General features: G+C 44.7%; 1 protein-coding gene across 5 annotated transcripts in view; it reads left to right on the top strand.

Annotated features, from left to right (window-relative positions):
• gria1 (glutamate receptor, ionotropic, AMPA 1) overlaps nucleotides 1-26,405 on the top strand; it is a 173,907-nt gene that overhangs the window by 102,753 nt on the left and 44,749 nt on the right. For 3 of the 5 annotated variants that reach the window (XR_004221906.1, XM_004912724.4, XM_004912725.4), the window contains exons 3-7: nucleotides 3,539-3,778; nucleotides 9,509-9,696; nucleotides 13,546-13,599; nucleotides 15,192-15,353; nucleotides 20,997-21,164. Coding sequence is in view for 4 of the 5 variants with exons in the window: in XM_004912724.4 (XP_004912781.1) it covers nucleotides 3,539-3,778; nucleotides 9,509-9,696; nucleotides 13,546-13,599; nucleotides 15,192-15,353; nucleotides 20,997-21,164 (812 nt within the window). In the remaining variant the exon portion in view is untranslated. The remainder of the gene's footprint in view (nucleotides 1-3,538; nucleotides 3,779-9,508; nucleotides 9,697-13,545; nucleotides 13,600-15,191; nucleotides 15,354-20,996; nucleotides 21,165-26,405) is intronic. The other 2 variants (XM_002941489.5, XM_002941490.5) reach the window with 1 other exon arrangement.

The raw sequence follows: 26,405 nt of genomic DNA, 5'->3' as shown, positions 1-26,405 counted from the left end.
GTAGAGATTTGCATTGTTTGGGGGTCATGACTGGGCAATTTTTAACAGGGAAGAGAATGCCTTTACACGTGTTGGATGGTATTTTGATAGTTGGACTAGCCTGCCAGAGTATTTCTTAATGGACCCAGGTTCTAGTGGATCAAAAGCAATACCCAACAATAATTTATTTTTTCTCAGCTCTTCAGGAGTCTTCCATTGAGGGTCAAAGCTTAAAGGTCTTGACAAACTCAGGTGTATAGTTCCCCTTTAAAGATTACTGTGTAAAATATAGAGATGATCTATTCATCTGTCACTCCACACACTGCATATGAGCTAGTTAATAAATTGTTTTCCATGTGGAATTCATCTTTTTTTTCCAACTTCTACAGAGGACCACGGGGGCACAGTAGTTATTGCACGGTGATAGGGAAGATTTATGTTTCCTTTCATTTGAAAACAAAATATGGTCAATGTAATAAGAAATTATGGCAATGTCTGGACTAGTCAGAGTCATTGCTCCCTTCTGCCCCTGCAAGGGGCTACTAATTTATCTACACTATCCTCTTGGGTATAAAATGAGGCATTTATACAGTAGCCGTAGCCAAATCATGGGTTTTTGGACAGTAAAGAGGGAGTCTGCATCCACATTATATGTCAAAATATTCAGACAAGAGGGGTCATTTATGTCGTGTATGAGAGCTTTGTCCCATGTACATTTTGTCTGCAAAAATACATTCTGTACACAAAAATATTATCAGTACACAGAATGGACATCTCTCGGGGTACATGTAATTGTTTCCACATACACTGATGAAAAATGTGCAAAACAAAGAAGAATAAAAACAAAATCAGGGTTGTGCATATGAGAATGCTTAGCAAAGGTAAATAGGGAGAAGCAGCAACTCAATTGAATCTGAATCTATGATGGAAAATAACACTATTGAGTTGTGTGCAGAAAAATGAAATGAGTATAAAATAAAAAGCTGAGTAAGTGGTGACATTAACTCTTCACTGGTTCATATGCAAGGTACTAAACAGAGACAGATGCAAATAGAGACAGATGTGATGGTCAGATTAGGGGCTGGGAAAGGGTAGGGGTAAATAGGGAATGGGTAGAGTTTGTGCAGACTGTTGGCATGTTTGGGAACTTTTTATATGTAATTGGGGCTCCATCCTATTTAGTTGGATGGGCCAATGTGATTTTACCATCAACAAATAACAGGGTAGGCTGAAAGGACCCGGGAACAGAAATGGGTAAAAAAAAGAATAATTCTCCATTATTGAGTTATTTAGAAGCCTAAAGGCATCGTGCCTCAAATCACGGAACCCACCCCCATCCGGAAAACCTCATTCCCATCTGGAGCCAGAAATAGAGCCAGCACAATCCATAGAGAGCATAAGCCAATTGCATTACAAATCCATTACATTTTCTATTCCTTGGCCTCTTCCCGCCATTGTCAGTTATGAGTTTAATGCATATTTGTTATGGTGTGTGTGGAGTTTGGCCTGTACTTTATATTGTCACAAAAGGTTTAAGTATTTATAGTTTCAGTTACAAAAAACATTTGACAGCATTTGATCTTCCTTATGACACAGGCGCAGGCCAACATGAATGGCCATGAATAAGTAATGTCATATATATGTTATACATACAACATATGATACCGGTAATTAACCTCAAGGCCCTCTGTCATGTTGCCCGTCCATATTCCAGTAACATTAGCAAACAAAAAGTAAAATGGGGCCATTTTGAAAAACATTCCCCTTTGCGCACACAAACATGGCCCTGATCCACCCCAGCCACTCCCCAATTACGCCAAAATCCCAACCCAGCTAAACTCTACCCCCTCATACACAAACCATGCAGGATGCTGCCGCTTTGCAGAGCGATTTGACAAAATTAGATAACTGGGCAGCAAACTGGGAAATGAGGTTCAATGTTGATAAGTGCAAAGTTATGCACTTTGGTAGAAATAATATAAATGCAAACTATCTACTGAATGGTAGTGTGTTGGGGGGATCCTTAATGGAGAAGGATCTGGGGGTTTTTGTTGATAACAAGTTGTCTAATGCCAGGCAGTGTCATTCTGTGGCTACTAAAGCAAATAAAGTGCTGTCTTGTATAAAAAAGGGCATTGACTCAAGGGATGAGAACATAATTTTGCCCCTTTATAGGTCCCTGGTAAGGCCTCACCTTGAGTATGGGGGGCAGTTTTGGGCTCCAGTCCTTAAGAAGGATATTAATGAGCTGGAGAAAGTGCAGAGACTGCAACTAAACTGGTTAAGGGGATGGAAGGGTTAAACTATGAGGTGAGACTGTCAGGGTTGGGGTTGTTTTCTCTGGAAAAGAGGCGCTTGCGAGGGGACATGATTACTCTGTACAAGTACATTAGAGGGGATTATAGGCAGATGGGGGGGTTCTTTTTTCCCATAAAAACAATCAGCGCACCAGAGGCCCCCCCTTTAGATTAGAGGAATGGAGATTCCATTTGAAGCAGCGTAGGGGGTTCCTCACGGGGAGGGCAGTGAGGTTGGGGAATGCCCTTCCTAGTGATGTGGTAATGGCAGACTCTGTTAGTGCCTTTAAGAGGGGCCTGGATGAGTTCTTGATCAATCAGAATATCCAAGGCTATTGTGATACTAATACCTACAGTTAGTATTAGTGGTTGTATATATAGTTTATGTATGTGAGTGTATAGATTGGTAGGTGTGGGTTAGGTGTGCTGGGTTTACTTGGATGGGTTGAACTTGATGGACACTGGTCTTTTTTCAACCCTATGTAACTATGTAACTATGTAACTATGTAACCCCACAAATGATTTTTTTTCATCTCACAGTACCCCCCTGTACCCCCTTTGCTCCGAGCATAAGCGCTGATCTCATTACTGAGCACCAAAATGGAGCAACCATTACAGGAACCCACCGAACAAAAGCTGTGACAATAAAGCTAATACAACAAACTGCCACCTACCAATGTTCCTGCTGGCTGCTACCTTCCTTTCCTCACATTTTAATCCCACACCATTCAAATGAACCTATCCCTCTCTGTGGTCCAGCCTTGTCTTGCAGGACCTCCTCCTAAACCAGTGGTTCTCAGCCTTCCTAATGCCACGACCCTTTAATACAGTTCCTCATGTTGTGGTGACCCCCAACCATAAAATTATTCCTAAGACCATAAAACACATATTTCCGATGGTCTCAGGAATAATTTTATGGTTGGGGGTCACCACAACATGAGGAACTGTATTAAAGGGTTGTGGCATTAGGAAGGTTGAGAACCACTGGTTTAGGAGTGAAACCCCTGTGAAAGGGTTGTTCGACCCCCAAAGGGGTCCCGACCCACAGGCTGAGAACCGCTCTCCTAAACTGTAATTCTATTGTCCCTGACTGTTCAGAATGCCATGGATAGTGAGAATATGTGCAATTCTTAAGCAAATCTCATGTGCTATGTTGAACCAACAGTACAATGACACTTCAAGTCGTTTCCTCTGTAGCCATAGACATTATAACCAAAACCCAATGGTGCCAACTCTGACTGACCCTTCTTCCTCTGTCTCAGTTTGTTCACAGTTCTCCAAAGGGGTTTATGCCATATTTGGATTTTATGACCGGAAGACAGTGAATATGTTAACCTCCTTCTGTGGTGCTCTACACGTCTGCTTCATCACCCCCAGCTTCCCAGTAGCCACTTCCAATCAGTTTGTCCTGCAGCTGCGACCGGAGCTCCAAGATGCCCTCATTAGTGTTATTGAATATTATAAGTGGAAAAAGTTTGTTTATATTTATGATGCAGACCGAGGTAAGTCAATGCCATGTTTTTCTTCTCTGTTTCAAAACTGCTAATATCTTGAAAACTATGAGAAAATTTCCATTTTAGGAAGACTATCCCAAATAAGCCCCTTCAAGGGTGGCCCAAAGCAGTGCTTGGCAGCCCAGTCTGAATGTAAACTAAGCTCAGATTTTGTGTCAATGCTAAAATGGGTAGTTTACTTTACCAATGAGCCAATGCGGTCCCCAATCCGACTAAATTTTTTAACCTGCCCAATCGATATCTGCCCGATTTCAGGCCAGGTATCGGTCAGGCAGGCCCATCGTTAGTGCCCCTACACGGGCCGATAAGCTGCCAAATTGGCCTAAGGGACCAATATCGGCAGCTAGAATTGGCCCATGTTTGGGCAACTTTGTTGTTACTTTACATGACTTTACTTTTTATTGTATTCTGGTACTCGCCTATTAATTCTTCTGTGCTTCATTTAAAGAATCCACTGCCTAGTTGCTAGGGTAAATGGGACCCTAGCAGCCAGATAAACGCTAACATGGCAAAGTGGACGACTACTTGAACTATAGAAGAGAGAAAGTGATTTTTATTTTTTTTTATACAAGCGGGTTATGAAGTTCTTGAATAAAATTTGCCTTAGATCTATTTATTCAGCACTTGTGTGCAGGGCATAGTTGCCCTTTCCACTTAGCAATTAAAAATCCAGAGCCAGGTGCAGAATTTAACACTGTCAGAGTGCAGAGTTTACTAATCCCATATGTAATAAAAGGCACAAGGTTTGCCCTGGAGCAGTAGCCAATAGCAACCAATAAGATGTCGGCTTTTAAACAGGTGACCAGTAAATGGGTCCTGCTGGTTGGTTGCTATAGGTTACTGCACCTGGGTAAACTTAGTGTCTTTTATTACATAACCCCATAAGTTAGCACTAAAGGGCATGCTCTTGGGCTCTGTAGTGCACTAGAACTCCAGTATTAACACTAGCACTCACACTCCAGGGGACTACCCCTGCAGTGTGAGTGCTAGTGTTAATATTGGAGTTCTAGTGCACTACAGAGCCCAAGAGCATGCCCTTTATTATTGTGTACGAGGCCCCTATTGCCTTACAAAGCTATGATACAGATACATTGGGCAAAAAAGTTGCAAAACTGAACAAAAATTTAGCCAAACATTCATCAGGAGCATTGGCGTTAAAGGAGAAGGAAAGGTAAAAACTAAGCTTTATCATAAAGGTCTGTGTAAACACAGCCATAAGCACTTACAGTAATGCTGCACTGAGTCCTCTATCAAAAGAAACACAGGATTCCTTGTCTCTTTTTTTGTAAACATGATGTTCCAGTGTCTGACTTCCTCTCTCAGAAACAGCCTTAATTCCCAGGGCCAGAGTCTGCTCAGTTCTCTCCTCTCTTCCCTCTCCTGCTCCCCCTCCAACCGGAATGCTAAGAACCAGGCCTGGATTTGTGGAGAGGCCACAAAGGCCCTGGCCTAGGGCAGCACAAATTTGGGGGTGGCATGCACCAAAATGTTAAACTTTTTCTCCCATATGGAGCAATGGGGACCTCTCCCCCACTGCTCTGTATGCAAGTGTAAAGCCCTGCGGAGGTGGGGGCGCCGATCGCACCTTCGCATATACACGGGGGAGGGCAGCCTCGGGGCACCCAGGTTACAATTCTAATACTAAGGACTCCCTCCCCCCTCCCACCAGAATGCTAAGAACTCCCTCCCTTAGGAAAGTGGGATCTCAGCTATAACGGCTAGAGCTGCAGGAAAGGAGCTACTTAAAATGGCAGCTGCTATCTTAAGCAAAGGGAGAAAGCTTCTAAAGCTTGTTACTCAGGTATGGTAATGGTTTCTGCAGAATAAATATAGTGTTCTAGGTGTCACTAATGTGGCAAATCTATTGGCAGTAAAATGCCAAAATGACTTTCCTTCTCCTTTAGGGGACATTGTTTCTTCTGGTTTTACTTGCACCAAATACATTGGAGCCAATAGCCATTTTTGTTTCTTAGCAAAACAAATCCCATTGCAAAATTGTAGCCCAGTTTTTGCCACTCACGAAGATGCAAATTTCGCCACAAATCCATACCAGGCAAACTATTTTGCTCACACCATTTGTCTGAATAAATACTAACGGCTTTCAGCAGAGGTAGAAATAAGGAGGCCGATTTGCATCTGTCATGCAGAAAACGTCTCATTGATTTTAGGACTGACCTTTCCTACAGAACCTGAAACTGAAGGGGAATAACAAAGACTAACAAAGCGGTAAATGGAAACATGGTTCTGTTTAAAAGGGTTTTTGTTATGAGGCAAGATGGGTACCTTGCCTGGGGCAGAACCTCAGCCAGGGCATCAAATGTTTATTAACATTTATTATTATTAACATTTATTTATAAAGCGCCAACATATCCCGCAGCGCTGTACAATAAGTGGGTTACATACATTGGACATACAGAGTAACATATAAAGCAACCAATAACCGATACAAGAGGTGAAGAGGGCCCTGCCCAAAAGAGCTTTCAAACACATTTAGGAGGCCCTTAAGTGTACTTTACTTTACAGTGTACTGTAAAGTAAAAGGTTCCAACCAGATTAAGGAATTGGATATTGGCTATGAATGCTAATGTATATAAACTATAGCAAGTTGTGCTCAATCACTAAGTTTGAAGCCATTAGGTGGGGGTGCAATGAGCACTTCAAGTTGGCCAACTACGTCAAAGTCATCTCCGATCTGGACCAGTCCTACACTCACTTTCTTCTGATTCATTAAGAATTCTACTGATTAATACGTTTTGTGAAATGTATATTGAACAGTAGAATTCTTAATGAATAAGTGAGTGTAGGACTGGTCCAGATTGGGGATGACTGACGTAATTGGCCAACTTGAAGTATATTGCAATATATGGACAAACAATCCCTGTTTTGCTCAAAGGGGAGGGCATTGCTTGGTAGCTTAATGCACAGAATGTATTAATGTGCTGTATATATTGGTAATGGGGGAGTGCAGATGATGTTGTTGTCATAATGTATATAAATACATTGGTCTCTTAGCTGAAATATCAGACTTGGAGGTGCAACAACTTGGGAAGCAGACCCTGCTCAGGGGACAGGATTGTAGAGAGCTGTGAGGGGCCATCACTGATGAGCTAATATATGTTTATAAAATGTTTTTTGTGGGGCCCAATAACACTTCAGACTGCAAATAAAACAATTTAGATGTTAAGTCAACATGGCATAATATGGTACCTGTGAGCTTTGGTGCAGATTTTGCAGCTGGGCCCCCCAAACCCTGATATCAGTGGGCCTCCTGGGACAAAGGGGAGTCCAATTGTGGGCAGCCGCTGTACAGCCACCCTTACCCGACACCCCAGATATTTACACCACTGGTTGCCCCAACCTCCACACCTCATATCACCACCAGGTTCTTTATCTTGGGACCCCTAACCATGTATCTCTCTTGACCCATGTGTGTGTATAATTGGCAACTTTTTTATTCCAGTTTTTTTTACATTTTAATGAGAAAGATGGGGTTTTCACATCCATATTCTCCTTGAAGCCCTGAACACTAGTGCAGTGGTATCCCCTGTGCCCCACAGTAGTTAAGCCTCTGTATGTACAACCCTATAAGTCAGGTTATATGTATGCTTATATCTGTGACTGAAACAACCTGTTGTGTTGGTAGTGAAGGACAGAATGGTATAACTTACCAGTGGTATTTACCCAAATAACTAGTGGGCACACTGGTGCCATGCATATAGCAGGGGGAGCCAATTACTCACACTTGCGTTTTTCCATGGGAGTAAGGGACGTTTATGCATGCAGAGTTAGTTCCCCTTGGATGAATGATACAAACTGTCTGCCGTTTGCTTACAGATGTCTGCATTAAATACAATCTAGTTTGGCTTCCCCACTCCTTGCTTTCTATCATCCATTTATCATTGCTGTGTCTGCCAATGCCAAGGAAGAAGATGAGACCATCTCTTAGGCATCAGCATGGAAACATGTCCAGCCATAACAATTTTTGTTTTCCATTTTAAAGTCCATAGTACAGACAGCAGTTAAATGACCCAAATAGCATAGATTCAGCTTCTTAAATGTACAAAATGTCTAGGGCAGTGATCCCCAACCAGTGGCTCGGGGGCAACATGTTTCTCCCCAACCCCTTGGATGTTGCTCTCAGTGCCCCCAAACCAGGGAGTTATTTTTGAATTCCTGACTTGGGGGCAAGTTTTGGTTGAATAAAAACAAGATTCCCTACCAAATAAAGCCCCTGTAAGCTGATAGGGTGCATAGAGGCGGCCTAATAGCCAATCACAGCCCTTATTTGGCTCCTCCATGAACTAATGATTTTGTCATTAGGCAGACCATGAACCATTTGTTGTACAGGTATGGGATCCCTTATCCGGAAACCCGTTATCCAGAAAGTTCCAAATTACGGAAAGGCCATCTCCTATAGACTCCATTATAAGCAAATAATTTTGATTTTTAAAAATGATTTCCTTTTTCTCTGTAATAATAAAACAGAACATTGCTCTTGATCCCAACTAAGATATAATTACCCCTTTTTGGGGGCAGAACAGCCCTATTGGGTTTATTTCATGGTTAAATGATTCCCTTTTCTCTGTAATAATAAAACAGTACCTGTACTTGATCCCAACTAAGATATAATTACCCCTTATTGGGGCAGAACAGCCCTATTGGGTTTATTTAATGGTTAAATGGTTCCCTTTTCTCTGTAATAATAAAACAGTACCTGTACTTGATCCCAACTAAGATATAATTACCCCTTATTGGGGCAGAACAGCCCTATTGGGTTTATTTAATGGTTAAATGATTCCCTTTTCTCTGTAATAATAAAACAGTACCTGTACTTGATCCCAACTAAGATATAATTACCCCTTATTGGGGGCAGAACAGCCCTATTGGGTTTATTTAATGGTTAAATGATTCCCTTTTCTCTGTAATAATAAAACAGTACCTGTACTTGATCCCAACTAAGATATAATTACCCCTTATTGGGGGCAGAACAGCCCTATTGGGTTTATTTAATGGTTAAATGATTCCCTTTTCTCTGTAATAATAAAACAGTACCTGTACTTGATCCCAACTAAGATATAATTACCCCTTATTGGGGGCAGAACAGCCCTATTGGGTTTAGTTAATGGTTAAATGATTCCCTTTTCTCTGTAATAATAAAACAGTACCTGTACTTGATCCCAACTAAGATATAATTACCCCTTATTGGGGGCAGAACAGCCCTATTGGGTTTATTTAATGGTTAAATGATTCCCTTTTCTCTGTAATAATAAAACAGTACCTGTACTTGATCCCAACTAAGATATAATTAATCCCTATTGGGGGCAGAACAGCCCTATTGGTTTTAATAATCTTTAAATGATTTTTCAGTGGACTTAAGATATGGAGATCCAAATTATGGAAAGACCCCAACTCCGTCAAACCCCAAGTCTTGAGAATTCTGGATAATGGGTCCCATACCTGTAATGGGATTCCAGTAACTCTGAATTACAGTTTACTTTCAGTTACTAAACTTTAGTGCATCGTAGTAACCAATACTACTTTACTCTATGTTCTTGGTTTAAAATCAGCTTACATGTGTTTTTTAAAAAAATCTGCAGACTTCTTTTACTGATATCTAGGATTTAATCATTAACATCTGCACTTTACATTATGAAAAAAAAGATAAACTGTATTGCAGGAGTGGGCTTCCATAACTTCCTAATTCCTCTTCATTCTCAGGCTTGTCTGTCCTGCAGAAGGTTCTAGACACAGCAGCTGAGAAGAACTGGCAGGTAACCGCTGTAAATATTCTCACCACCACCGAGGAGGGTTACCGTCTACTCTTTCAGGACTTAGACAAGAGCAAGGACCGGCAGATTGTGATCGACTGCGAGTCCGAGAGGCTGAATGCAATACTCACCCAGGTAGTGTTAACATTATCCACATCTCTTATTGCTTGATATTTTGCCTTTTTGTGTTGCTAGTTTGCTACTCAGATTCAGTTCAGATTATTCTTTTGTACAGTCTATGCAATCTCTTTATTGGGTAGGTGCAATGGAATCCCACAGTGCAGTGCAACCCTTGTTCAACTGACCACACCCCCAATTATGTCATGTGATGCCTTCTGGCTTGCTAGGGTCACCCCCTTCCCATTGCAGCTTCATGTGATGATTCTATCAACATAAAAGGAGTGCTGAGAAAGGTAAAAAGGGCTTAAACCACTGAGACAATAGGGGGCCCATTCATGAAAGCACGAATTTTGGGTGGTCAAAAGCACCACTGGCAAAAATTCGGAGTAACCACTATAATTTCTGATGTTCGAAAATGTCACGAAAATTATTTTCTTGGTCGTATGAATATATTGTGGTTGCGTTCCAAAAGTCACAAAATTTTCGGATCCGAATGATTGTAAACTCTGGCTTGATTTTGGAAGCCTCCCATAGGACTCAATGGCACTCTGCAGCTCCAACCCGGCCCAAGGAAAGTCTCCCATAGGGCTCAATGGCACTCTGCAGCTCCAACCCGGCCCAAGGAAAGTCTCCCATAGGGCTCAATGGCACTCTGCAGCTCCAACCCGGCCCAAGGAAAGTCTCCCATAGGGCTCAATGGCACTCTGCAGCTCCAACCCGGCCCAAGGAAAGCCTCCCATAGGGCTCAATGGCACTCTGCAGCTCCAACCCGGCCCAAGGAAAGTCTCCCATAGAGCTCAATGGCACTCTGCAGCTCCAACCTGGCCCAAGGAAAGTCTCCCATAGGGCTCAATGGCACTCTGCAGCTCCAACCTGGCCCAAGGAAAGTCTCCCATAGGGCTCAATGGCACTCTGCAGCTCCAACCCGGCCCAAGGAAAGTCTCCCATAGGGCTCAATGGCACTCTGCAGCTCCAACCCGGCCCAAGGAAAGTCTCCCATAGGGCTCAATGGCACTCTGCAGCTCCAACCCGGCCCAAGGAAAGTCTCCCATAGGACTCAATGGCACTCTGCAGCTCCAACCCGGCCCAAGGAAAGTCTCCCATAGGGCTCAATGGTACTCTGCAGCTCCAACCCGGCCCAAGGAAAGTCTCCCATAGGGCTCAATGGCACTCTGCAGCTCCAACCCGGCCCAAGGAAAGTCTCCCATAGGGCTCAATGGCACTCTGCAGCTCCAACCTGGCCCAAGGAAAGTCTCCCATAGGGCTCAATGGCACTCTGCAGCTCCAACCCGGCCCAAGGAAAGTCTCCCATAGGGCTCAATGGCACTCTGCAGCTCCAACCCGGCCCAAGGAAAGTCTCCCATAGGGTTTAATGGCACTCTGCAGCTCCAACCCGGCCCAAGGAAAGTCTCCCATAGGGCTCAATGGCACTCTGCAGCTCCAACCCGGCCCAAGGAAAGTCTCCCATAGGGCTCAATGGCACTCTGCAGCTCCAACCCGGCCCAAGGAAAGCCTCCCATAGGGCTCAATGGCACTCTGCAGCTCCAACCCGGCCCAAGGAAAGTCTCCCATAGGGCTCAATGGCACTCTGCAGCTCCACCTGGCCCAAGGAAAGTCTCCCATAGGGCTCAATGGCACTCTGCAGCTCAACCCGGCCCAAGGAAAGTCTCCCATAGGGCTCAATGGCACTCTGCAGCTCCAACCCGGCCCAAGGAAAGTCTCCCATAGGGCTCAATGGCACTCTGCAGCTCCAACCCGGCCCAAGGAAAGTCTCCCATAGGGCTCAATGGCACTCTGCAGCTCCAACCCGGCCCAAGGAAAGTCTCCCATAGGGCTCAATGGCACACTGCAGCTCCAACCCGGCCCAAGGAAAGTCTCCCATAGGGCTCAATGGCACTCTGCAGCTCCAACCTGGCCCAAGGAAAGTCTCCCATAGGGCTCAATGGCACTCTGCAGCTCCCAACCCGGCCCAAGGAAAGTCTCCCATAGGGCTCAATGGCACTCTGCAGCTCCAACCTGGCCCAAGGAAAGTCTCCCATAGGGCTCAATGGCACTCTGCAGCTCCAACCCGGCCCAAGGAAAGTCTCCCATAGGGCTCAATGGCACTCTGCAGCTCCAACCCGGCCCAAGGAAAGTCTCCCATAGGGCTCAATGGCACTCTGCAGCTCCAACCCGGCCCAAGGAAAGTCTCCCATAGGGCTCAATGGCACTCTGCAGCTCCAACCCGGCCCAAGGAAAGTCTCCCATAGGGCTCAATGGCACTCTGCAGCTCCAACCCGGCCCAAGGAAAATGCAATGACCACAATATAGGAGTCATTTGCAATGCAGGGTGCAGTGGGAAAAGTGGGGGAAAGGCTTAAATCAGCCATTTGTTTGTACTCTGCATCCTACATTGTGTAAGCACCATATAATAGAGGCACCCTAAGGGTGAAGACACACGGAGCTACTAGTAGCAGCTACTTTTCACCGCTACTAAAATAGACAATGCTGATCATTTACTGATAATTGTCTCTACGTGTGTTTTAGCAGCGGCAATTCTCAGTATTGTCTATGGCAGGGGATTTTCTGGTGTTTAGTAACCGTGAACCATACCCAGACATATTAGATATTAATGAACTGGAATAACATGTTTGTGGTCTACAGTATTTGGTTTGTAGGCTCTAATGTGAATCTTTTAAGCATAATTCATAAAATCCAATTCTTTAAGCAAAGTATTTCTGTTTGTAGGATATGCCTTTCGAACCATATTTACCCATATTTTAGTGTATTATATATTGTAACTATATATGTTGCTTATAGATAGCCTTGCAATAGCAAAGCATAAAATGAGCTCATTGTGTTTTATTTCCAGTGGTGTTAGCCATGAAAATTCATATTCTCTATTTATAGCTCTAGATTTCACATAGTTTGGGCAATTATATGCACGTGCAGAATTGCAGCATTCAGTAAACCCACTCATTGATATTTATAGTGCAGAATATGTCATTAACTTTGACACATAGGGTTACCATGTGGACAGTAAAAACATACAGGTATAGGACCCGTTATCCAGAATGCTCGGGACCAAGGGTATTCCGGATAAGGGGTCTTTGGATCTCCATAACTTAAGTCTACTAAAAAATCAATAAAACATTAATGAAACCCAATAGGATTATTTTGCCCCCAATAAGGGGTAATTATATCTTAGTTGGGATCAAGTACAGGTACTGTTTTATTATTACAGAGAAAAGGGAATCATTTAACCATTAAATAAACCCAATAGGGCTGTTCTGCCCCAATAAGGGGTAATTATATCTTAGTTGGGATCAAGTACAGGTACTGTTTTATTATTACAGAGAAAAGGGAATCATTTAACCATTAAATAAACCCAATAGGACTATTCTGTCCCCAATAAGGGGTAATTATATCTTAGTTGGGATCAAGTACAGGTACTGTTTTATTATTACAGAGAAAAGGGAATCATTTAACCATTAAATAAACCCAATAGGGCTGTTCTGCCCCCAATAAGGGGTAATTATATCTTAGTTGGGATCAAGTACAGGTACTGTTTTATTATTACAGAGAAAAGGGAATCAGTTTTAAAATTCTGAACCATTTGATTAAAATGGAGTCTATGGGAGATGGGCTTTCCGTGATTCGGAGCTTTCTGGATAACGGATCCCATACCTGTATTTTAATCTCCTGGGCATGTTTCATTCATATATTTGTTAGTAAAAGTCTCACCCACATTAAAAACAAAAAGCAAAAAGTAAATTGACAGATCTTAATTCATCTTCTGTACTCCCACAAAAAAAAAAACAGTTCTTAGCTTAACGTCTTACACTCCCCCAATAAAGTCATATATAACCAAATTTTCTCTCTTTTCAGGTTGTAAAGTTGGAGAAAAACATCATTGGATATCATTATATTCTTGCAAACCTGGTAAGTAGGCTAGGATTTGTTCTCAGTGTGCAACACATAAGGGTTGATTCACTAAAGTGCGATAACGCTTATCGCATGCTTTTTTGCGTTAAAATTGACGCGGAAAAAAACGGCGATTCGCTAAAGTATTATCACATGCGTTGTTGCATATCGTGTGCGTTCATTTGTGCGCAACCGCATGCATTCATTTTACCGCATTGCGTTAATTCTCACGCAGAAATAGCACTAGCGCATGATTCACAAACACTTAGGGGCTGATGTACTTACCCACGAACGGGTCGAAATGAGTCCGATTGCGTTTTTTTCGTAATGATCGGTATTTTGCGATTTTTTCGTATGTTTTGCGATTTTTTCGGATTCTTTACGAATTTTTCGTTACCAATACGATTTTTGCGTAAAAACGCGAGTTTTTCGTAGCCATTACGAAAGTTGCGTAAAATCTGGCGATTTTTCGTAGCGTTAAAACTTGCGCAAAAAGTTGCGCTTTTTTCGTAGCGTTAAAACTTACGCGAAACTTTGCACCTTTTAAGTTTTAACGCTACGAAAAATGCGCAACTTTTCGCGTAAGTTTTAACGCTACGAAAAATGCGCAACTTTTTACGCAACTTTCGGAATGGATACGAAAAACTCGCGTTTTTACGCAAAAATCGTATTGGTAACGAAAAATTCGTAAAGAATCCGAAAAAATCGCAAAACATACGAAAAAGTCGCAAAATGTTCGTTTTCAAGTCGGAACTTTTCCAATTCGGGTCGGATTCGTGGGTTAGTAAATCAGCCCCTTAGACGCGCTAAATATCGCATTAGTCTGTGCAAAAATGAACCCCTACTTGGGGCAGGCGGTAATTATAGAAAAGTACAGTTCATGAGCTTTTGGCAACACAATATGGACTTTGCAGTGGGATTTATTCAGTCTGTGTTGGCCCCAGAGTGACGCAGCCGCCAGTTTGCAGGGAAATGGGCATTTTCAAAAAAAGTAGTTTTATGAACGTAATGCCGTGTATGGCTAATATGGCGTGCGAGTGATAAGTAGCGTGCTGCGTTAAATAGCGCGCATTGTGTCGAATGCTGCACGAAAATAGTGTTTGCGACTTAAATAATGCACACAATTAGATGCGATAAAATTTTTAGCGCATGCTATAAATAGCGCTTATTTGACGCACTTTAGTGAATCAGCCCTACTGGCTGATATAGCTACCAACTTTGACTCGAGCAGGGAGTTTATTGGCCAGTATCAGGCAGGCTTAATATACCTTAAGACATGGACAAAAATTGTTGTTCTATCACAACAGGTTTGAGTAGGCCCTTCCAGTCAGTGGCACTTGAACAATTGGATCAGCCTTATTTGGCTTATACATGGTGGTCAATGAAATATCTGTTGGTCTGGTCTAGTCTGAAATGAGTGCGGCTGTGTTGTTGGTTGTGTTAAGTATGATAGGTTATTAATGTTGGCATTGGCATGACTAAATAGCAAGAATTTGTACACAACAGCTGGGGGGCAGGGGAGCAATGACCCCCCCAGAATTTTCCATTCCAGCTGGAAGTCTGCATTTGATTGCATGCCCCTTTATCTGATTGGCTGTTTCCTTTGTCAGGGTTTCATGGATATTGACATGCAGAAGTTCAAAGAAGCAGGAGCCAACGTGACAGGATTCCAGTTGGTCAATTACACAGACACAATGGTATCCAGAATCATGCAGCAGTGGAAGAATTATGATGGACGGGAACAACCTCGTGTGGACTGGAAGAAACCAAAGGCAAGCTGTTTTGTCTTGTATTAGGTCATCCTTTGAGCGTCATTGGCACTGCAAATACTTAGGGGCATATTTAGTATAGTGTGTAAGCCAACACCACCGGTGATGTTGCCCATAGCAACCCATCAGCAGTCAGATTTGAACAGTCACCTACAAATTAGAAAACAAAAGCAAAGATGTGTTTGGTTGCTATGGGCATCACCGGTGATGTTGGCTTGCATACTATAATAATTATGTCCCTTAGGGGTGTGTACTAATAATGGAGATAAATATCATTATTGCCTGAAGCAACCAATTAGGTCTTTGCAGGCCCGGATTTGTGGAGAGGGCGGCAGGTTGCCCCACCGCAACTGCTCCCCACTGCTCCGAATGGGAGATTAAATGAATGTGCATGTTCACTTGCGCTCGCTGTGGGGGGGGGGTTCGCGCATGCGTACAGGGGGAGGGGGGGGGCGACCAACGGGGTCGGCCTCGGGGCGCCCGGATCACAAATCCGGCGCTGGGTCTTTGCTTTGATTTCTAACTTGTAGGTGACTGTTCACCTGATTGGTTGCTATGGGCAACATCACCGGATCTCCAGTCTTAGTAAACACGCCCCTTATTGTGCTCTGGGTAGCTGTTGAGAAGCTTAGGGGTCACTGCAAATCATTCTAACATTAGCAAAAGTGAGGTTACAATTGTCATACAAGCTGATGCTGTAGGGCTGGTTATTAATTAATGAAGTCTTATGCAGACTAACCTGGTTTATATGCTGCCATGTCATAAGATTATTCATTAATTAGTAACTGGCCTTGTATAGGGGATTTTATATTGTTAATATACTGTATATTGTATATTGTAAGTCAGTCCCTAAGCTCAGTAAGTGACAGCAGCGCAGAGCAGTGCAGGGAATCCGCAGAAAAGAACATGGGGGGCAACTGGGGAATGTTCCGAGGCACAGATCTTCCTGCTAAAGGACATTGAAGGCCTTGGGCACAGAAGCCAAAACACGATGAAGTAGCATTTCTAGCCTAATTCTTCGTTGAGCTATAGTTCTCCCTTAATACCGGATTCACTAAAACCACTTGGCAATATGAAACAACAAGGGTAGAAAGCTTTAAGGAATGATTAAACCAGGATTCACTATTTAATTTCATTTTGGGCAACTGTCTCGTTAGGAAAGAACTTCAGCCCCTCACGAAATGTTTTAATTAATGTAACCTCTTGTGGATGGCTCCATGCCACGTCTGATAAACCATTGGTTATGCCCTGTCATAATATTGAAGGCTTATCTTTGAGTATTTCTCAGTGTTAATAAGCAGCAAGTGGCTTTACTGTCTTTTAATTAATTTCACAGTGAGTAATCTACCTCGTTCCAAGCAAAGCCCCCACCAAAAAGCATGTAGGATAAAGAAGGCAGGTCAGGGTATACTGCGCAGATATTCTGTGTTTAATCAGAACCAATCTCTTCTGGCAAATTCTACGTCTATACTTTAATGCCATAAATGTCTCTTACCGCTGTGATAATTACATCCAGTCATTTGTAGGCGACATCCAAAATAACAGTCGTAATTAATGTTGTTATAATTTATCATAAACATAATTTTATGGGGGGAAAAAAAACAAAGTCAAACCATCCAGAAAATACAGTAAATTATTATCAAATATAGAAAGCGGTGAAAGTGTTTCAATGGCACAACAAATAAGTGAGATTGATCTAGAAGCGGCATCCCCAACCTTTCTTACTCGCAAAAAAAAGACTTGGGGAGCAACACAAGCACCATAAAAGTTCATGGAGGAGCCAAATAAGGGCTGTGATTGGCTATTAGGGGCCTCTATGCACCCTATCAGCTTACAGGGGCTTTATTTGGTAGGGAATCTTGTTTTTATTCAACCAAAACTTGCCCCCAAGTCAGGAATTCAAAAATAACTCCCTGGTTTGGGGGCACTGAGAGCAACACCCAAGGGGTTGGGGAGCAACATGTAACCCCTGAGCCACTGGTTGGGGATCACTGATCTAAAATATGGGGACATTTTCTATTTTTTGTTCCCTTTGCACCACGTAGAACACAAAGAAGAGCCCATGATACGCTCATGTGGCCCTCAGAGGTAATTACTGAATTATTTGTGATTCTAGTTGCTTGGTTCTGACCCTGGGCCAATGCCACTTCTTCGTTAACTAACTTTTCCTCTTAGCACTGCAAGGCCATATTGTTCTGGGGTCCCCGCATCTGTTGTACTGGTAAGATAATGTACTATCCATGCACTGGGGAAGGGATGGTACTAGAAATGTACCCCAGGTAAGTGCATTTATTGAAGAAGGAGAGCACTGGGCTTGGGTCAGAAGTCTGTAACTAGAATTACTGGGATGCAAAACAATTCAATGGCCCCAGTGATTCTACCTTTCCTTCTCCTTTGTCTGAAACAAAAACTTTCTTTACTCCTTTTCCAACAGTAATGTATAGATCCAAGGACATAACTATAGAGGAAGGTATAGGTATAAAGGAACCAGTGGGGCATTGACAGATAAGCAGTTTCAATATACAGGTATGGGATCCCTTATCTGGAAACCTGTTATCCAGAAAGCTCCGAATTACGGAATGCCCGTCTCCCATAGACTCCAACTTAATCAAATAATTCAGAATTTTAAAACGGATTTCCTTTTTCTCCATAGCAATAAAACAGTACCTTGTAATTGATCCCAACTAGGATATAAATAATCCTTATTGGATGCAATACAATCCCATAGGGTTTAATTAATGTTTTATTGATTCTTTAGTAGACTTAAGGTATGGAGATCCAAATTACGGAAAGACCCCTTATCCGGAATACCCTTGGTCCCGAGCATTCCGGATAACGGGTCCTATACCTGTACTATGATTATGAAAAATGTTTTAATCCCCAAGTTTAGACGGGCCATAAAATGATTTTACTGCGTGATCCCTAGGTAAGCCATTGCAGAAATCTCTATAAGTGTCCCTATTCTTTAACATACATACATGCACTGTGTAAGAATAATAACAAAATCTAAATAAGTTGATCATGCCCATACGCCTTCAGATCCGCTCACTTAGCGATGTCGCCAAGCGAGCAGATCTTCTCCCGATATCCCCCACCTTCGGGTGGGTGATATCGGGAGAATTCAGGCTAATATGATCGTTTGGCCCTGGGGTATAGGCAAAGTCGGTCTGGGGACCGCATCAACAAGCCGATGCGGTCCCCGATCCGACTAGATTTTTAAACCTGCCCGATCGAGATCTGGCTGATTTCAGGCCAGATATCGGTCGGACAGGCCCATCGGTAGTGCCCATACATGGGCCGATTAGCTGCCGAATGAGTCTAAGGGACCCATATCGGCAGCTAGAATCGGCCTGTGTATGGGGACCTTTAATGTTAATGACAGACTGGGGTGCCAGGGGCCCCAGTCCAGTTCCTACCCCAATAATGAGGTTCTACTCCTACATTAACCCGGAGGATAAGCGTCTGCACCCACATTTTCCGACAATGGGTGTGGGTCTGGGTTGGCTTGGGCCGGATCAATTTAAACCTGATTAGTGGAAGATGTCATTAGAGCTGCATTCCCAGTTTGATAGGGCAAAGCAGAAAGCTCCTATCTAAGCAAAGACATTTATGTTCCAATTGTCATAGCTGAAGGCCAAAATATTTTATCTCACGTGAGCTGTTCTTGCAATAAACATACCGCTCGAGAGCAATGAAATCTATTTCAGCGTTCCATCCGTTGGTCACAGACAGCCCAAGGTACAGTGGCAGCATATAATGTCGCTTTCAGTTCTTTCCCGTCTCTCTCCCTCCTGTACAGAAAGGCAAAGTGAAGGTTAACAAATGTATTTTTATGTGTCTAGCAAATGTATTTCCTACCTAGCAGACTCATTTGAAATGAAAATGTTTCCGGAGAGTGTCTTTCCATAACACGCTGAGCGGCTGTGAACTCACTTAAAGCCCTGTTGGGTTCTGCTGTTTTATGACATTAGTCTTCTATACACGAGACTATTTTTATCTGTCTAACAGGCTTTCATTATGGTCACCTGCTAACCTGCACAATCACTTAAAAATACATTATAGCTATCCTGAGTTTATCTTGCATGTGTTTAATCTTAAATAGACAGTAACATAAGACATGAAGGTATAGCATACAGAACATTCGGCAAATCTTTATTTAGGGGCTGCTGTAGATGAAAGGATGTAGAACCCCACTTACTGAATAGGAAGGCAGGTAGGTACCCACTAATATATACTGTCCAAAAGTATGCGGACAACTACATGTCCAACACCTCATTCCAAAACCAAGGGTATTAATATGAAGATGGTCCTTTTGTAATGCTGAAACAACCTTTACTCTATGTTCTTGTGGGAAGGCTTTCAGTTAGATGTTGGAACATTGTTGGAGGGCTTTGCTTTCATTTTTACATGTAGGGATCCCAAGATTTAGGCCCCTAGGTTGGGTTCCCCTTTAGACAGGCACCAGAGGGTGGCCTTGGGGGATATGGACACCCAAAGGTGATCCTATGTGTTTGTGTGTAAAAAGGGAGTTTCCCTGTTATTCAGCAGAAACCACTAGGTGGCAGTGTGCTGCAATATAAAAAGGGATGGCACACACCATGTGCAAGGTCTTTAGTCCTGGGACCTCCCTCTGTAAGAGGTTAGCTACAGGGTTGAGTTAGAGAGTTCAGATAGATCGGTTATATTCACTCTAGGAGTGAAAGGTTAGGCAGAGTATCTAGAAAGGGCAGTCTGAAGCCCCAACAGGAGATAAATGAGGTTAAGACCTCCCGGCATTACGCATTACTGGCCGGAGTTCAGGTACACTAAGTGGCCAGCTCAGGGGGTAGCTAGGGACCACAGAAAGGAGATTGCCTAAGTGAGAAGGTATTCTTGGCGTTAGTACCAGGGAGAGTCCTAAGGGAGTGTCTTTTGGTGGGAGTAATGGGGAGAACCCTAAGAGAGTGTCTTTTGGTGGGAGTAACGGGGAGAGGCCTAAGAGAGGATCTCTTGGCGTGAGTACCAGGGAGAACTCTAAGAAGGGATCTCTTGGCGGGAGTACCAGGGAGAACTCTAAGAAGGGATCTCTTGGCGGGAGTACCTGGGAATAAGCCTGAGTGAGAGGGTCTCTTAAGAGAAGTAAGAAGAAAGTACCTGAACCTGCAAGTCATAATACTTTATACTGTGTGTGAATACAATAAACAAGTTCATCTGGTTAATCAGCACTTCCAGTGTCTTGGTTAATTCCTCAAGCATTGGATCCTCAACTGCCTGATGAGCAACCACCCCAAAAGGGGGCAAGTTCCCGGGAGTTGCAGGGAGTCCCTGTGTTTGGAGGACAGCACAGAGTTACCTAAGAGAAGTTTCCCAGGGAAGGGTGTTACAGTTCAACCTGTCCCTACCCTGGGTGGAGGCACGCCAGTTAAATAGTATACCTGCTCCCCCATAGTAAGCGAGGGCACAGGGCTCCTGTAGCGCCACACACATACACCTGCATGTTAGAAGTAAAGCCATAGCCAAAAGTGGGCTACATACATAAGAAGATGGGCAGTGATATAGCACAATCAGGCCATGTTCCCATCGGCATTCCAGTCCATTTAGTTGGATTAAAACATCTTAATGAAATGGACCTTCCCAAGTTGAATGCTCTCTCTGATTACCTTGTAGTACACCTCTGCCTTGACGTACGATGGAGTGAGAGTAATGGCTGAGGCATTCCAGAGTTTAAGGAAACAGCGGATCGATATTTCCCGTCGTGGGAATGCTGGCGACTGTCTAGCAAATCCTGCAGTGCCATGGGGGCAAGGAATAGACATCCAAAGGGCATTACAACAGGTAAAATAGTTTCTTCCCGCTAATCAGTGGCTTCCAACAAGTTGTTGACTGATCATTTTGCTAATGTAGACTCTAGTAACTTCTATAATGGCTCTGAGCATTTCACTTTATTTAATAAGCAAATGCAACTTTTTCGCTATTAATGATATTAAATAGATCATAGTAACATAGTAAATTAGGTTGAAAAAAGACGTACGTCCATCACATTCAACCATAATGCCTATATATAACCTGCCTAACTGCTAGTTGATCCAGAGGAAGGCAAAAACCCCATCTGAAGCCTCTCTAATTTGCCCCAGAGGGGAAACAATTCCTTCCTGACTCCAAGATGGCAATCGGACCAGTCCCTGGGGCAACTTGTACTAAGAGCTATCCCCCATACCCCTGTATTCCCTCACTTGTACTGAGAGCTATCTCCCCTACCCCTGTATTCCCTCACTTGTACTGAGAGCTATCTCCCCTACCCCTGTATTCCCTCACTTGTACTGAGAGCTATCTCCGCTACCCCTGTATTCCCTCACTTGTACTGAGAGCTATCTCCCCTACCCCTGTATTCCCTCACTTGTACTGAGAGCTATCCCCCCTACCCCTGTATTCCCTCACTTGTACTGAGAGCTATCTCCCCTACCCCTGTATTCCCTCACTTGTACTGAGAGCTATCTCCCCTACCCCTGTATTCCCTCACTTGTACTGAGAGCTATCTCCCATACCCCTGTATTCCCTCACTTGTACTGAGAGCTATCTCCCCTACCCCTGTATTCCCTCACTTGTACTGAGAGCTATCTCCCCTACTCCTGTATTCCCTCACTTGTACTGAGAGCTATCTCCCCTACCCCTGTATTCCCTCACTTGTACTGAGAGCTATCCCCCCTACCCCTGTATTCCCTCACTTGTACTGAGAGCTATCTCCCCTACCTCTGTATTCCCTCACTTGTACTGAGAGCTATCCCCCCTACCCCTGTATTCCCTCACTTGTACTGAGAGCTATCCCCCCTACCCCTGTATTCCCTCACTTGTACTGAGAGCTATCTCCCCTACCCCTGTATTCCCTCACTTGTACTGAGAGCTATCTCCCATACCCCTGTATTCCCTCACTTGTACTGAGAGCTATCCCCCCTACCCCTGTATTCCCTCACTTGTACTGAGAGCTATCCCCCCTACCCCTGTATTCCCTCACTTGTACTGAGAGCTATCCCCACTACCCCTGTATTCCCTCACTTGTACTGAGAGCTATCCCCCATACCCCTGTATTCCCTCGCTTGTACTGAGAGCTATCTCCCCTACCCCTGTATTCCCTCACTTGTACTGAGAGCTATCCCCCCTACCCCTGTATTCCCTCACTTGTACTGAGAGCTATCCCCCATACCCCTGAATTCCCTCACTTGTACTGAGAGCTATCTCCCATACCCCTGTATTCCCTCACTTGTACTGAGAGCTATCTCCCATACCCCTGTATTCCCTCACTTGTACTGAGAGCTATCTCACCTACCCCTGTATTCCCTCACTTGTACTGAGAGCTATCCCCCCTACCCCTGTATTCCCTCACTTGTACTGAGAGCTATCTCCCCTACCCCTGTATTCCCTCACTTGTACTGAGAGCTATCCCCCCTACCCCTGTATTCCCTCACTTGTACTGAGAGCTATCCCCCCTACCCCTGTATTCCCTCACTTGTACTGAGAGCTATCCCCCCTACCCCTGTATTCCCTCACTTGTACTGAGAGCTATCCCCCCTACCCCTGTATTCCCTCACTTGTACTGAAAGCTATCCCCCCTACCCCTGTATTCCCTCACTTGTACTGAGAGCTATCTCCCATACCCCTGTATTCCCTCACTTGTACTGAGAGCTATCTCACCTACCCCTGTATTCCCTCACTTGTACTGAGAGCTATCCCCCCTACCCCTGTATTCCCTCACTTGTACTGAGAGCTATCCCCCATACCCCTGTATTCCCTCACTTGTACTGAGAGCTATCTCCCATACCCCTGTATTCCCTCACTTGTACTGAGAACTATCTCCCATACCCCTGTATTCCCTCACTTGTACTGAGAGCTATCTCCCATACCCCTGTATTCCCTCACTTGTACTGAGAGCTATCTCCCCTACCCCTGTATTCCCTCACTTGTACTGAGAGCTATCTCCCATACCCCTGTATTCCCTCACTTGTACTGAGAGCTATCTCACCTACCCCTGTATTCCCTCACTTGTACTGAGAGCTATCCCCCTACCCCTGTATTCCCTCACTTGTACTGAGAGCTATCTCCCCTACCCCTGTATTCCCTCACTTGTACTGAGAGCTATCCCCCCTACCCCTGTATTCCCTCACTTGTACTGAGAGCTATCCCCCCTACCCCTGTATTCCCTCACTTGTACTGAGAGCTATCCCCCCTACCCCTGTATTCCCTCACTTGTACTTAGAGCTATCTCCCCTACCCCTGTATTCCCTCACTTGTACTGAGAGCTATCTCCCATACCCCTGTATTCCCTCACTTGTACTGAGAGCTATCCCCCCTACCCCTGTATTCCCTCACTTGTACTGAGAGCTATCCCCCCTACCCCTGTATTCCCTCACTTCTACTGAGAGCTATCCCCCCTACCCCTGTATTCCCTCACTTGTACTGAGAGCTATCCCCCATACCCCTGTATTCCCTCACTTGTACTGAGAGCTATCTCCCATACCCCTGTATTCCCTCACTTGTACTGAGAGCTATCTCACCTACCCCTGTATTCCCTCACTTGTACTGAGAGCTATCCCCCCTACCCCTGTATTCCCTCACTTGTACTGAGAGCTATCTCCCCTACCCCTGTATTCCCTCACTTGTACTGAGAGCTATCCCCCATACCCCTGTATTCCCTCACTTGTACTGAGAGCTATCTCCCATACCCCTGTATTCCCTCACTTGTACTGAGAGCTATCTCACCTACCCCTGTATTCCCTCACTTGTACTGAGAGCTATCCCCCCTACCCCTGTATTCCCTCACTTGTACTGAGAGCTATCTCCCCTACCCCTGTATTCCCTCACTTGTACTGAGAGCTATCCCCCCTACCCCTGTATTCCCTCACTTGTACTGAGAGCTATCCCCCCTACCCCTGTATTCCCTCACTTGTACTGAGAGCTATCCCCCCTACCCCTGTATTCCCTCACTTGTACTGAGAGCTATCCCCCCTACCCCTGTATTCCCTCACTTGTACTGAGAGCTATCCCCCCTACCCCTGTATTCCCTCACTTGTACTGAGAGCTATCCCCCATACCCCTGTATTCCCTCACTTGTACTGAGAGCTATCTCCCATACGCCTGTATTCCCTCACTTGTACTGAGAGCTATCTCCCCTACCCCTGTATTCCCTCACTTGTACTGAGAGCTATCTCCCCTACCCCTGTATTCCCTCACTTGTACTGAGAGCTATCTCCCCTACCCCTGTATTCCCTCACTTGTACTGAGAGCTATCCCCCCTACCCCTGTATTCCCTCACTTGTACTGAGAGCTATCTCCCCTACCCCTGTATTCCCTCACTTGTACTGAGAGCTATCTCCCATACCCCTGTATTCCCTCACTTGTACTGAGAGCTATCCCCCCTACCCCTGTATTCCCTCACTTGTACTGAGAGCTATCCCCCCTACCCCTGTATTCCCTCACTTGTACTGAGAGCTATCCCCCCTACCCCTGTATTCCCTCACTTGTACTGAGAGCTATCCCCCATACCCCTGTATTCCCTCACTTGTACTGAGAGCTATCTCCCCTACCCCTGTATTCCCTCACTTGTACTGAGAGCTATCCCCCCTACCCCTGTATTCCCTCACTTGTACTGAGAGCTATCCCCCCTACCCCTGTATTCCCTCACTTGTACTGAGAGCTATCCCCCATACCCCTGTATTCCCTCACTTGTACTGAGAGCTATCTCCCCTACCCCTGTATTCCCTCACTTGTACTGAGAGCTATCTCACCTACCCCTGTATTCCCTCACTTGTACTGAGAGCTATCTCCCATACCCCTGTATTCCCTCACTTGTACTGAGAGCTATCTCACCTACCCCTGTATTCCCTCACTTGTACTGAGAGCTATCTCCCATACCCCTGTATTCCCTCACTTGTACTGAGAGCTATCTCCCATACCCCTGTATTCCCTCACTTGTACTGAGAGCTATCTCACCTACCCCTGTATTCCCTCACTTGTACTGAGAGCTATCCCCCCTACCCCTGTATTCCCTCACTTGTACTGAGAGCTATCTCCCCTACCCCTGTATTCCCTCACTTGTACTGAGAGCTATCCCCCCTACCCCTGTATTCCCTCACTTGTACTGAGAGCTATCCCCCCTACCCCTGTATTCCCTCACTTGTACTGAGAGCTATCCCCCCTACCCCTGTATTCCCTCACTTGTACTGAGAGCTATCTCCCATACCCCTGTATTCCCTCACTTGTACTGAGAGCTATCTCACCTACCCCTGTATTCCCTCACTTGTACTGAGAGCTATCCCCCCTACCCCTGTATTCCCTCACTTGTACTGAGAGCTATCCCCCCTACCCCTGTATTCCCTCACTTGTACTGAGAGCTATCCCCCCTACCCCTGTATTCCCTCACTTGTACTGAGAGCTATCCCCCCTACCCCTGTATTCCCTCACTTGTACTGAGAGCTATCTCCCCTACCCCTGTATTCCCTCACTTGTACTGAGAGCTATCCCCCCTACCCCTGTATTCCCTCACTTGTACTGAGAGCTATCCCCCTACCCCTGTATTCCCTCACTTGTACTGAGAGCTATCCCCCTACCCCTGTATTCCCTCACTTGTACTGAGAGCTATCCCCCCTACCCCTGTATTCCCTCACTTGTACTGAGAGCTATCCCCCCTACCCCTGTATTCCCTCACTTGTACTGAGAGCTATCCCCCCTACCCCTGTATTCCCTCACTTGTACTGAGAGCTATCCCCCATACCCCTGTATTCCCTCACTTGTACTGAGAGCTATCTCCCATACCCTGTATTCCCTCACTTGTACTGAGAGCTATCCCCCCTACCCCTGTATTCCCTCACTTGTACTGAGAGCTATCCCCCCTACCCCTGTATTCCCTCACTTGTACTGAGAGCTATCTCCCCTACCCCTGTATTCCCTCACTTGTACTGAGAGCTATCTCCCATACCCCTGTATTCCCTCACTTGTACTGAGAGCTATCCCCCCTACCCCTGTATTCCCTCACTTGTACTGAGAGCTATCCCCCCTACCCCTGTATTCCCTCACTTGTACTGA

Source organism: Xenopus tropicalis, chromosome 3 (genome assembly GCF_000004195.4).
Source record: "Xenopus tropicalis strain Nigerian chromosome 3, UCB_Xtro_10.0, whole genome shotgun sequence".
Taxonomy (NCBI): domain Eukaryota; kingdom Metazoa; phylum Chordata; class Amphibia; order Anura; family Pipidae; genus Xenopus; species Xenopus tropicalis.
This window is presented reverse-complemented; position numbering and strand designations above follow the sequence as displayed.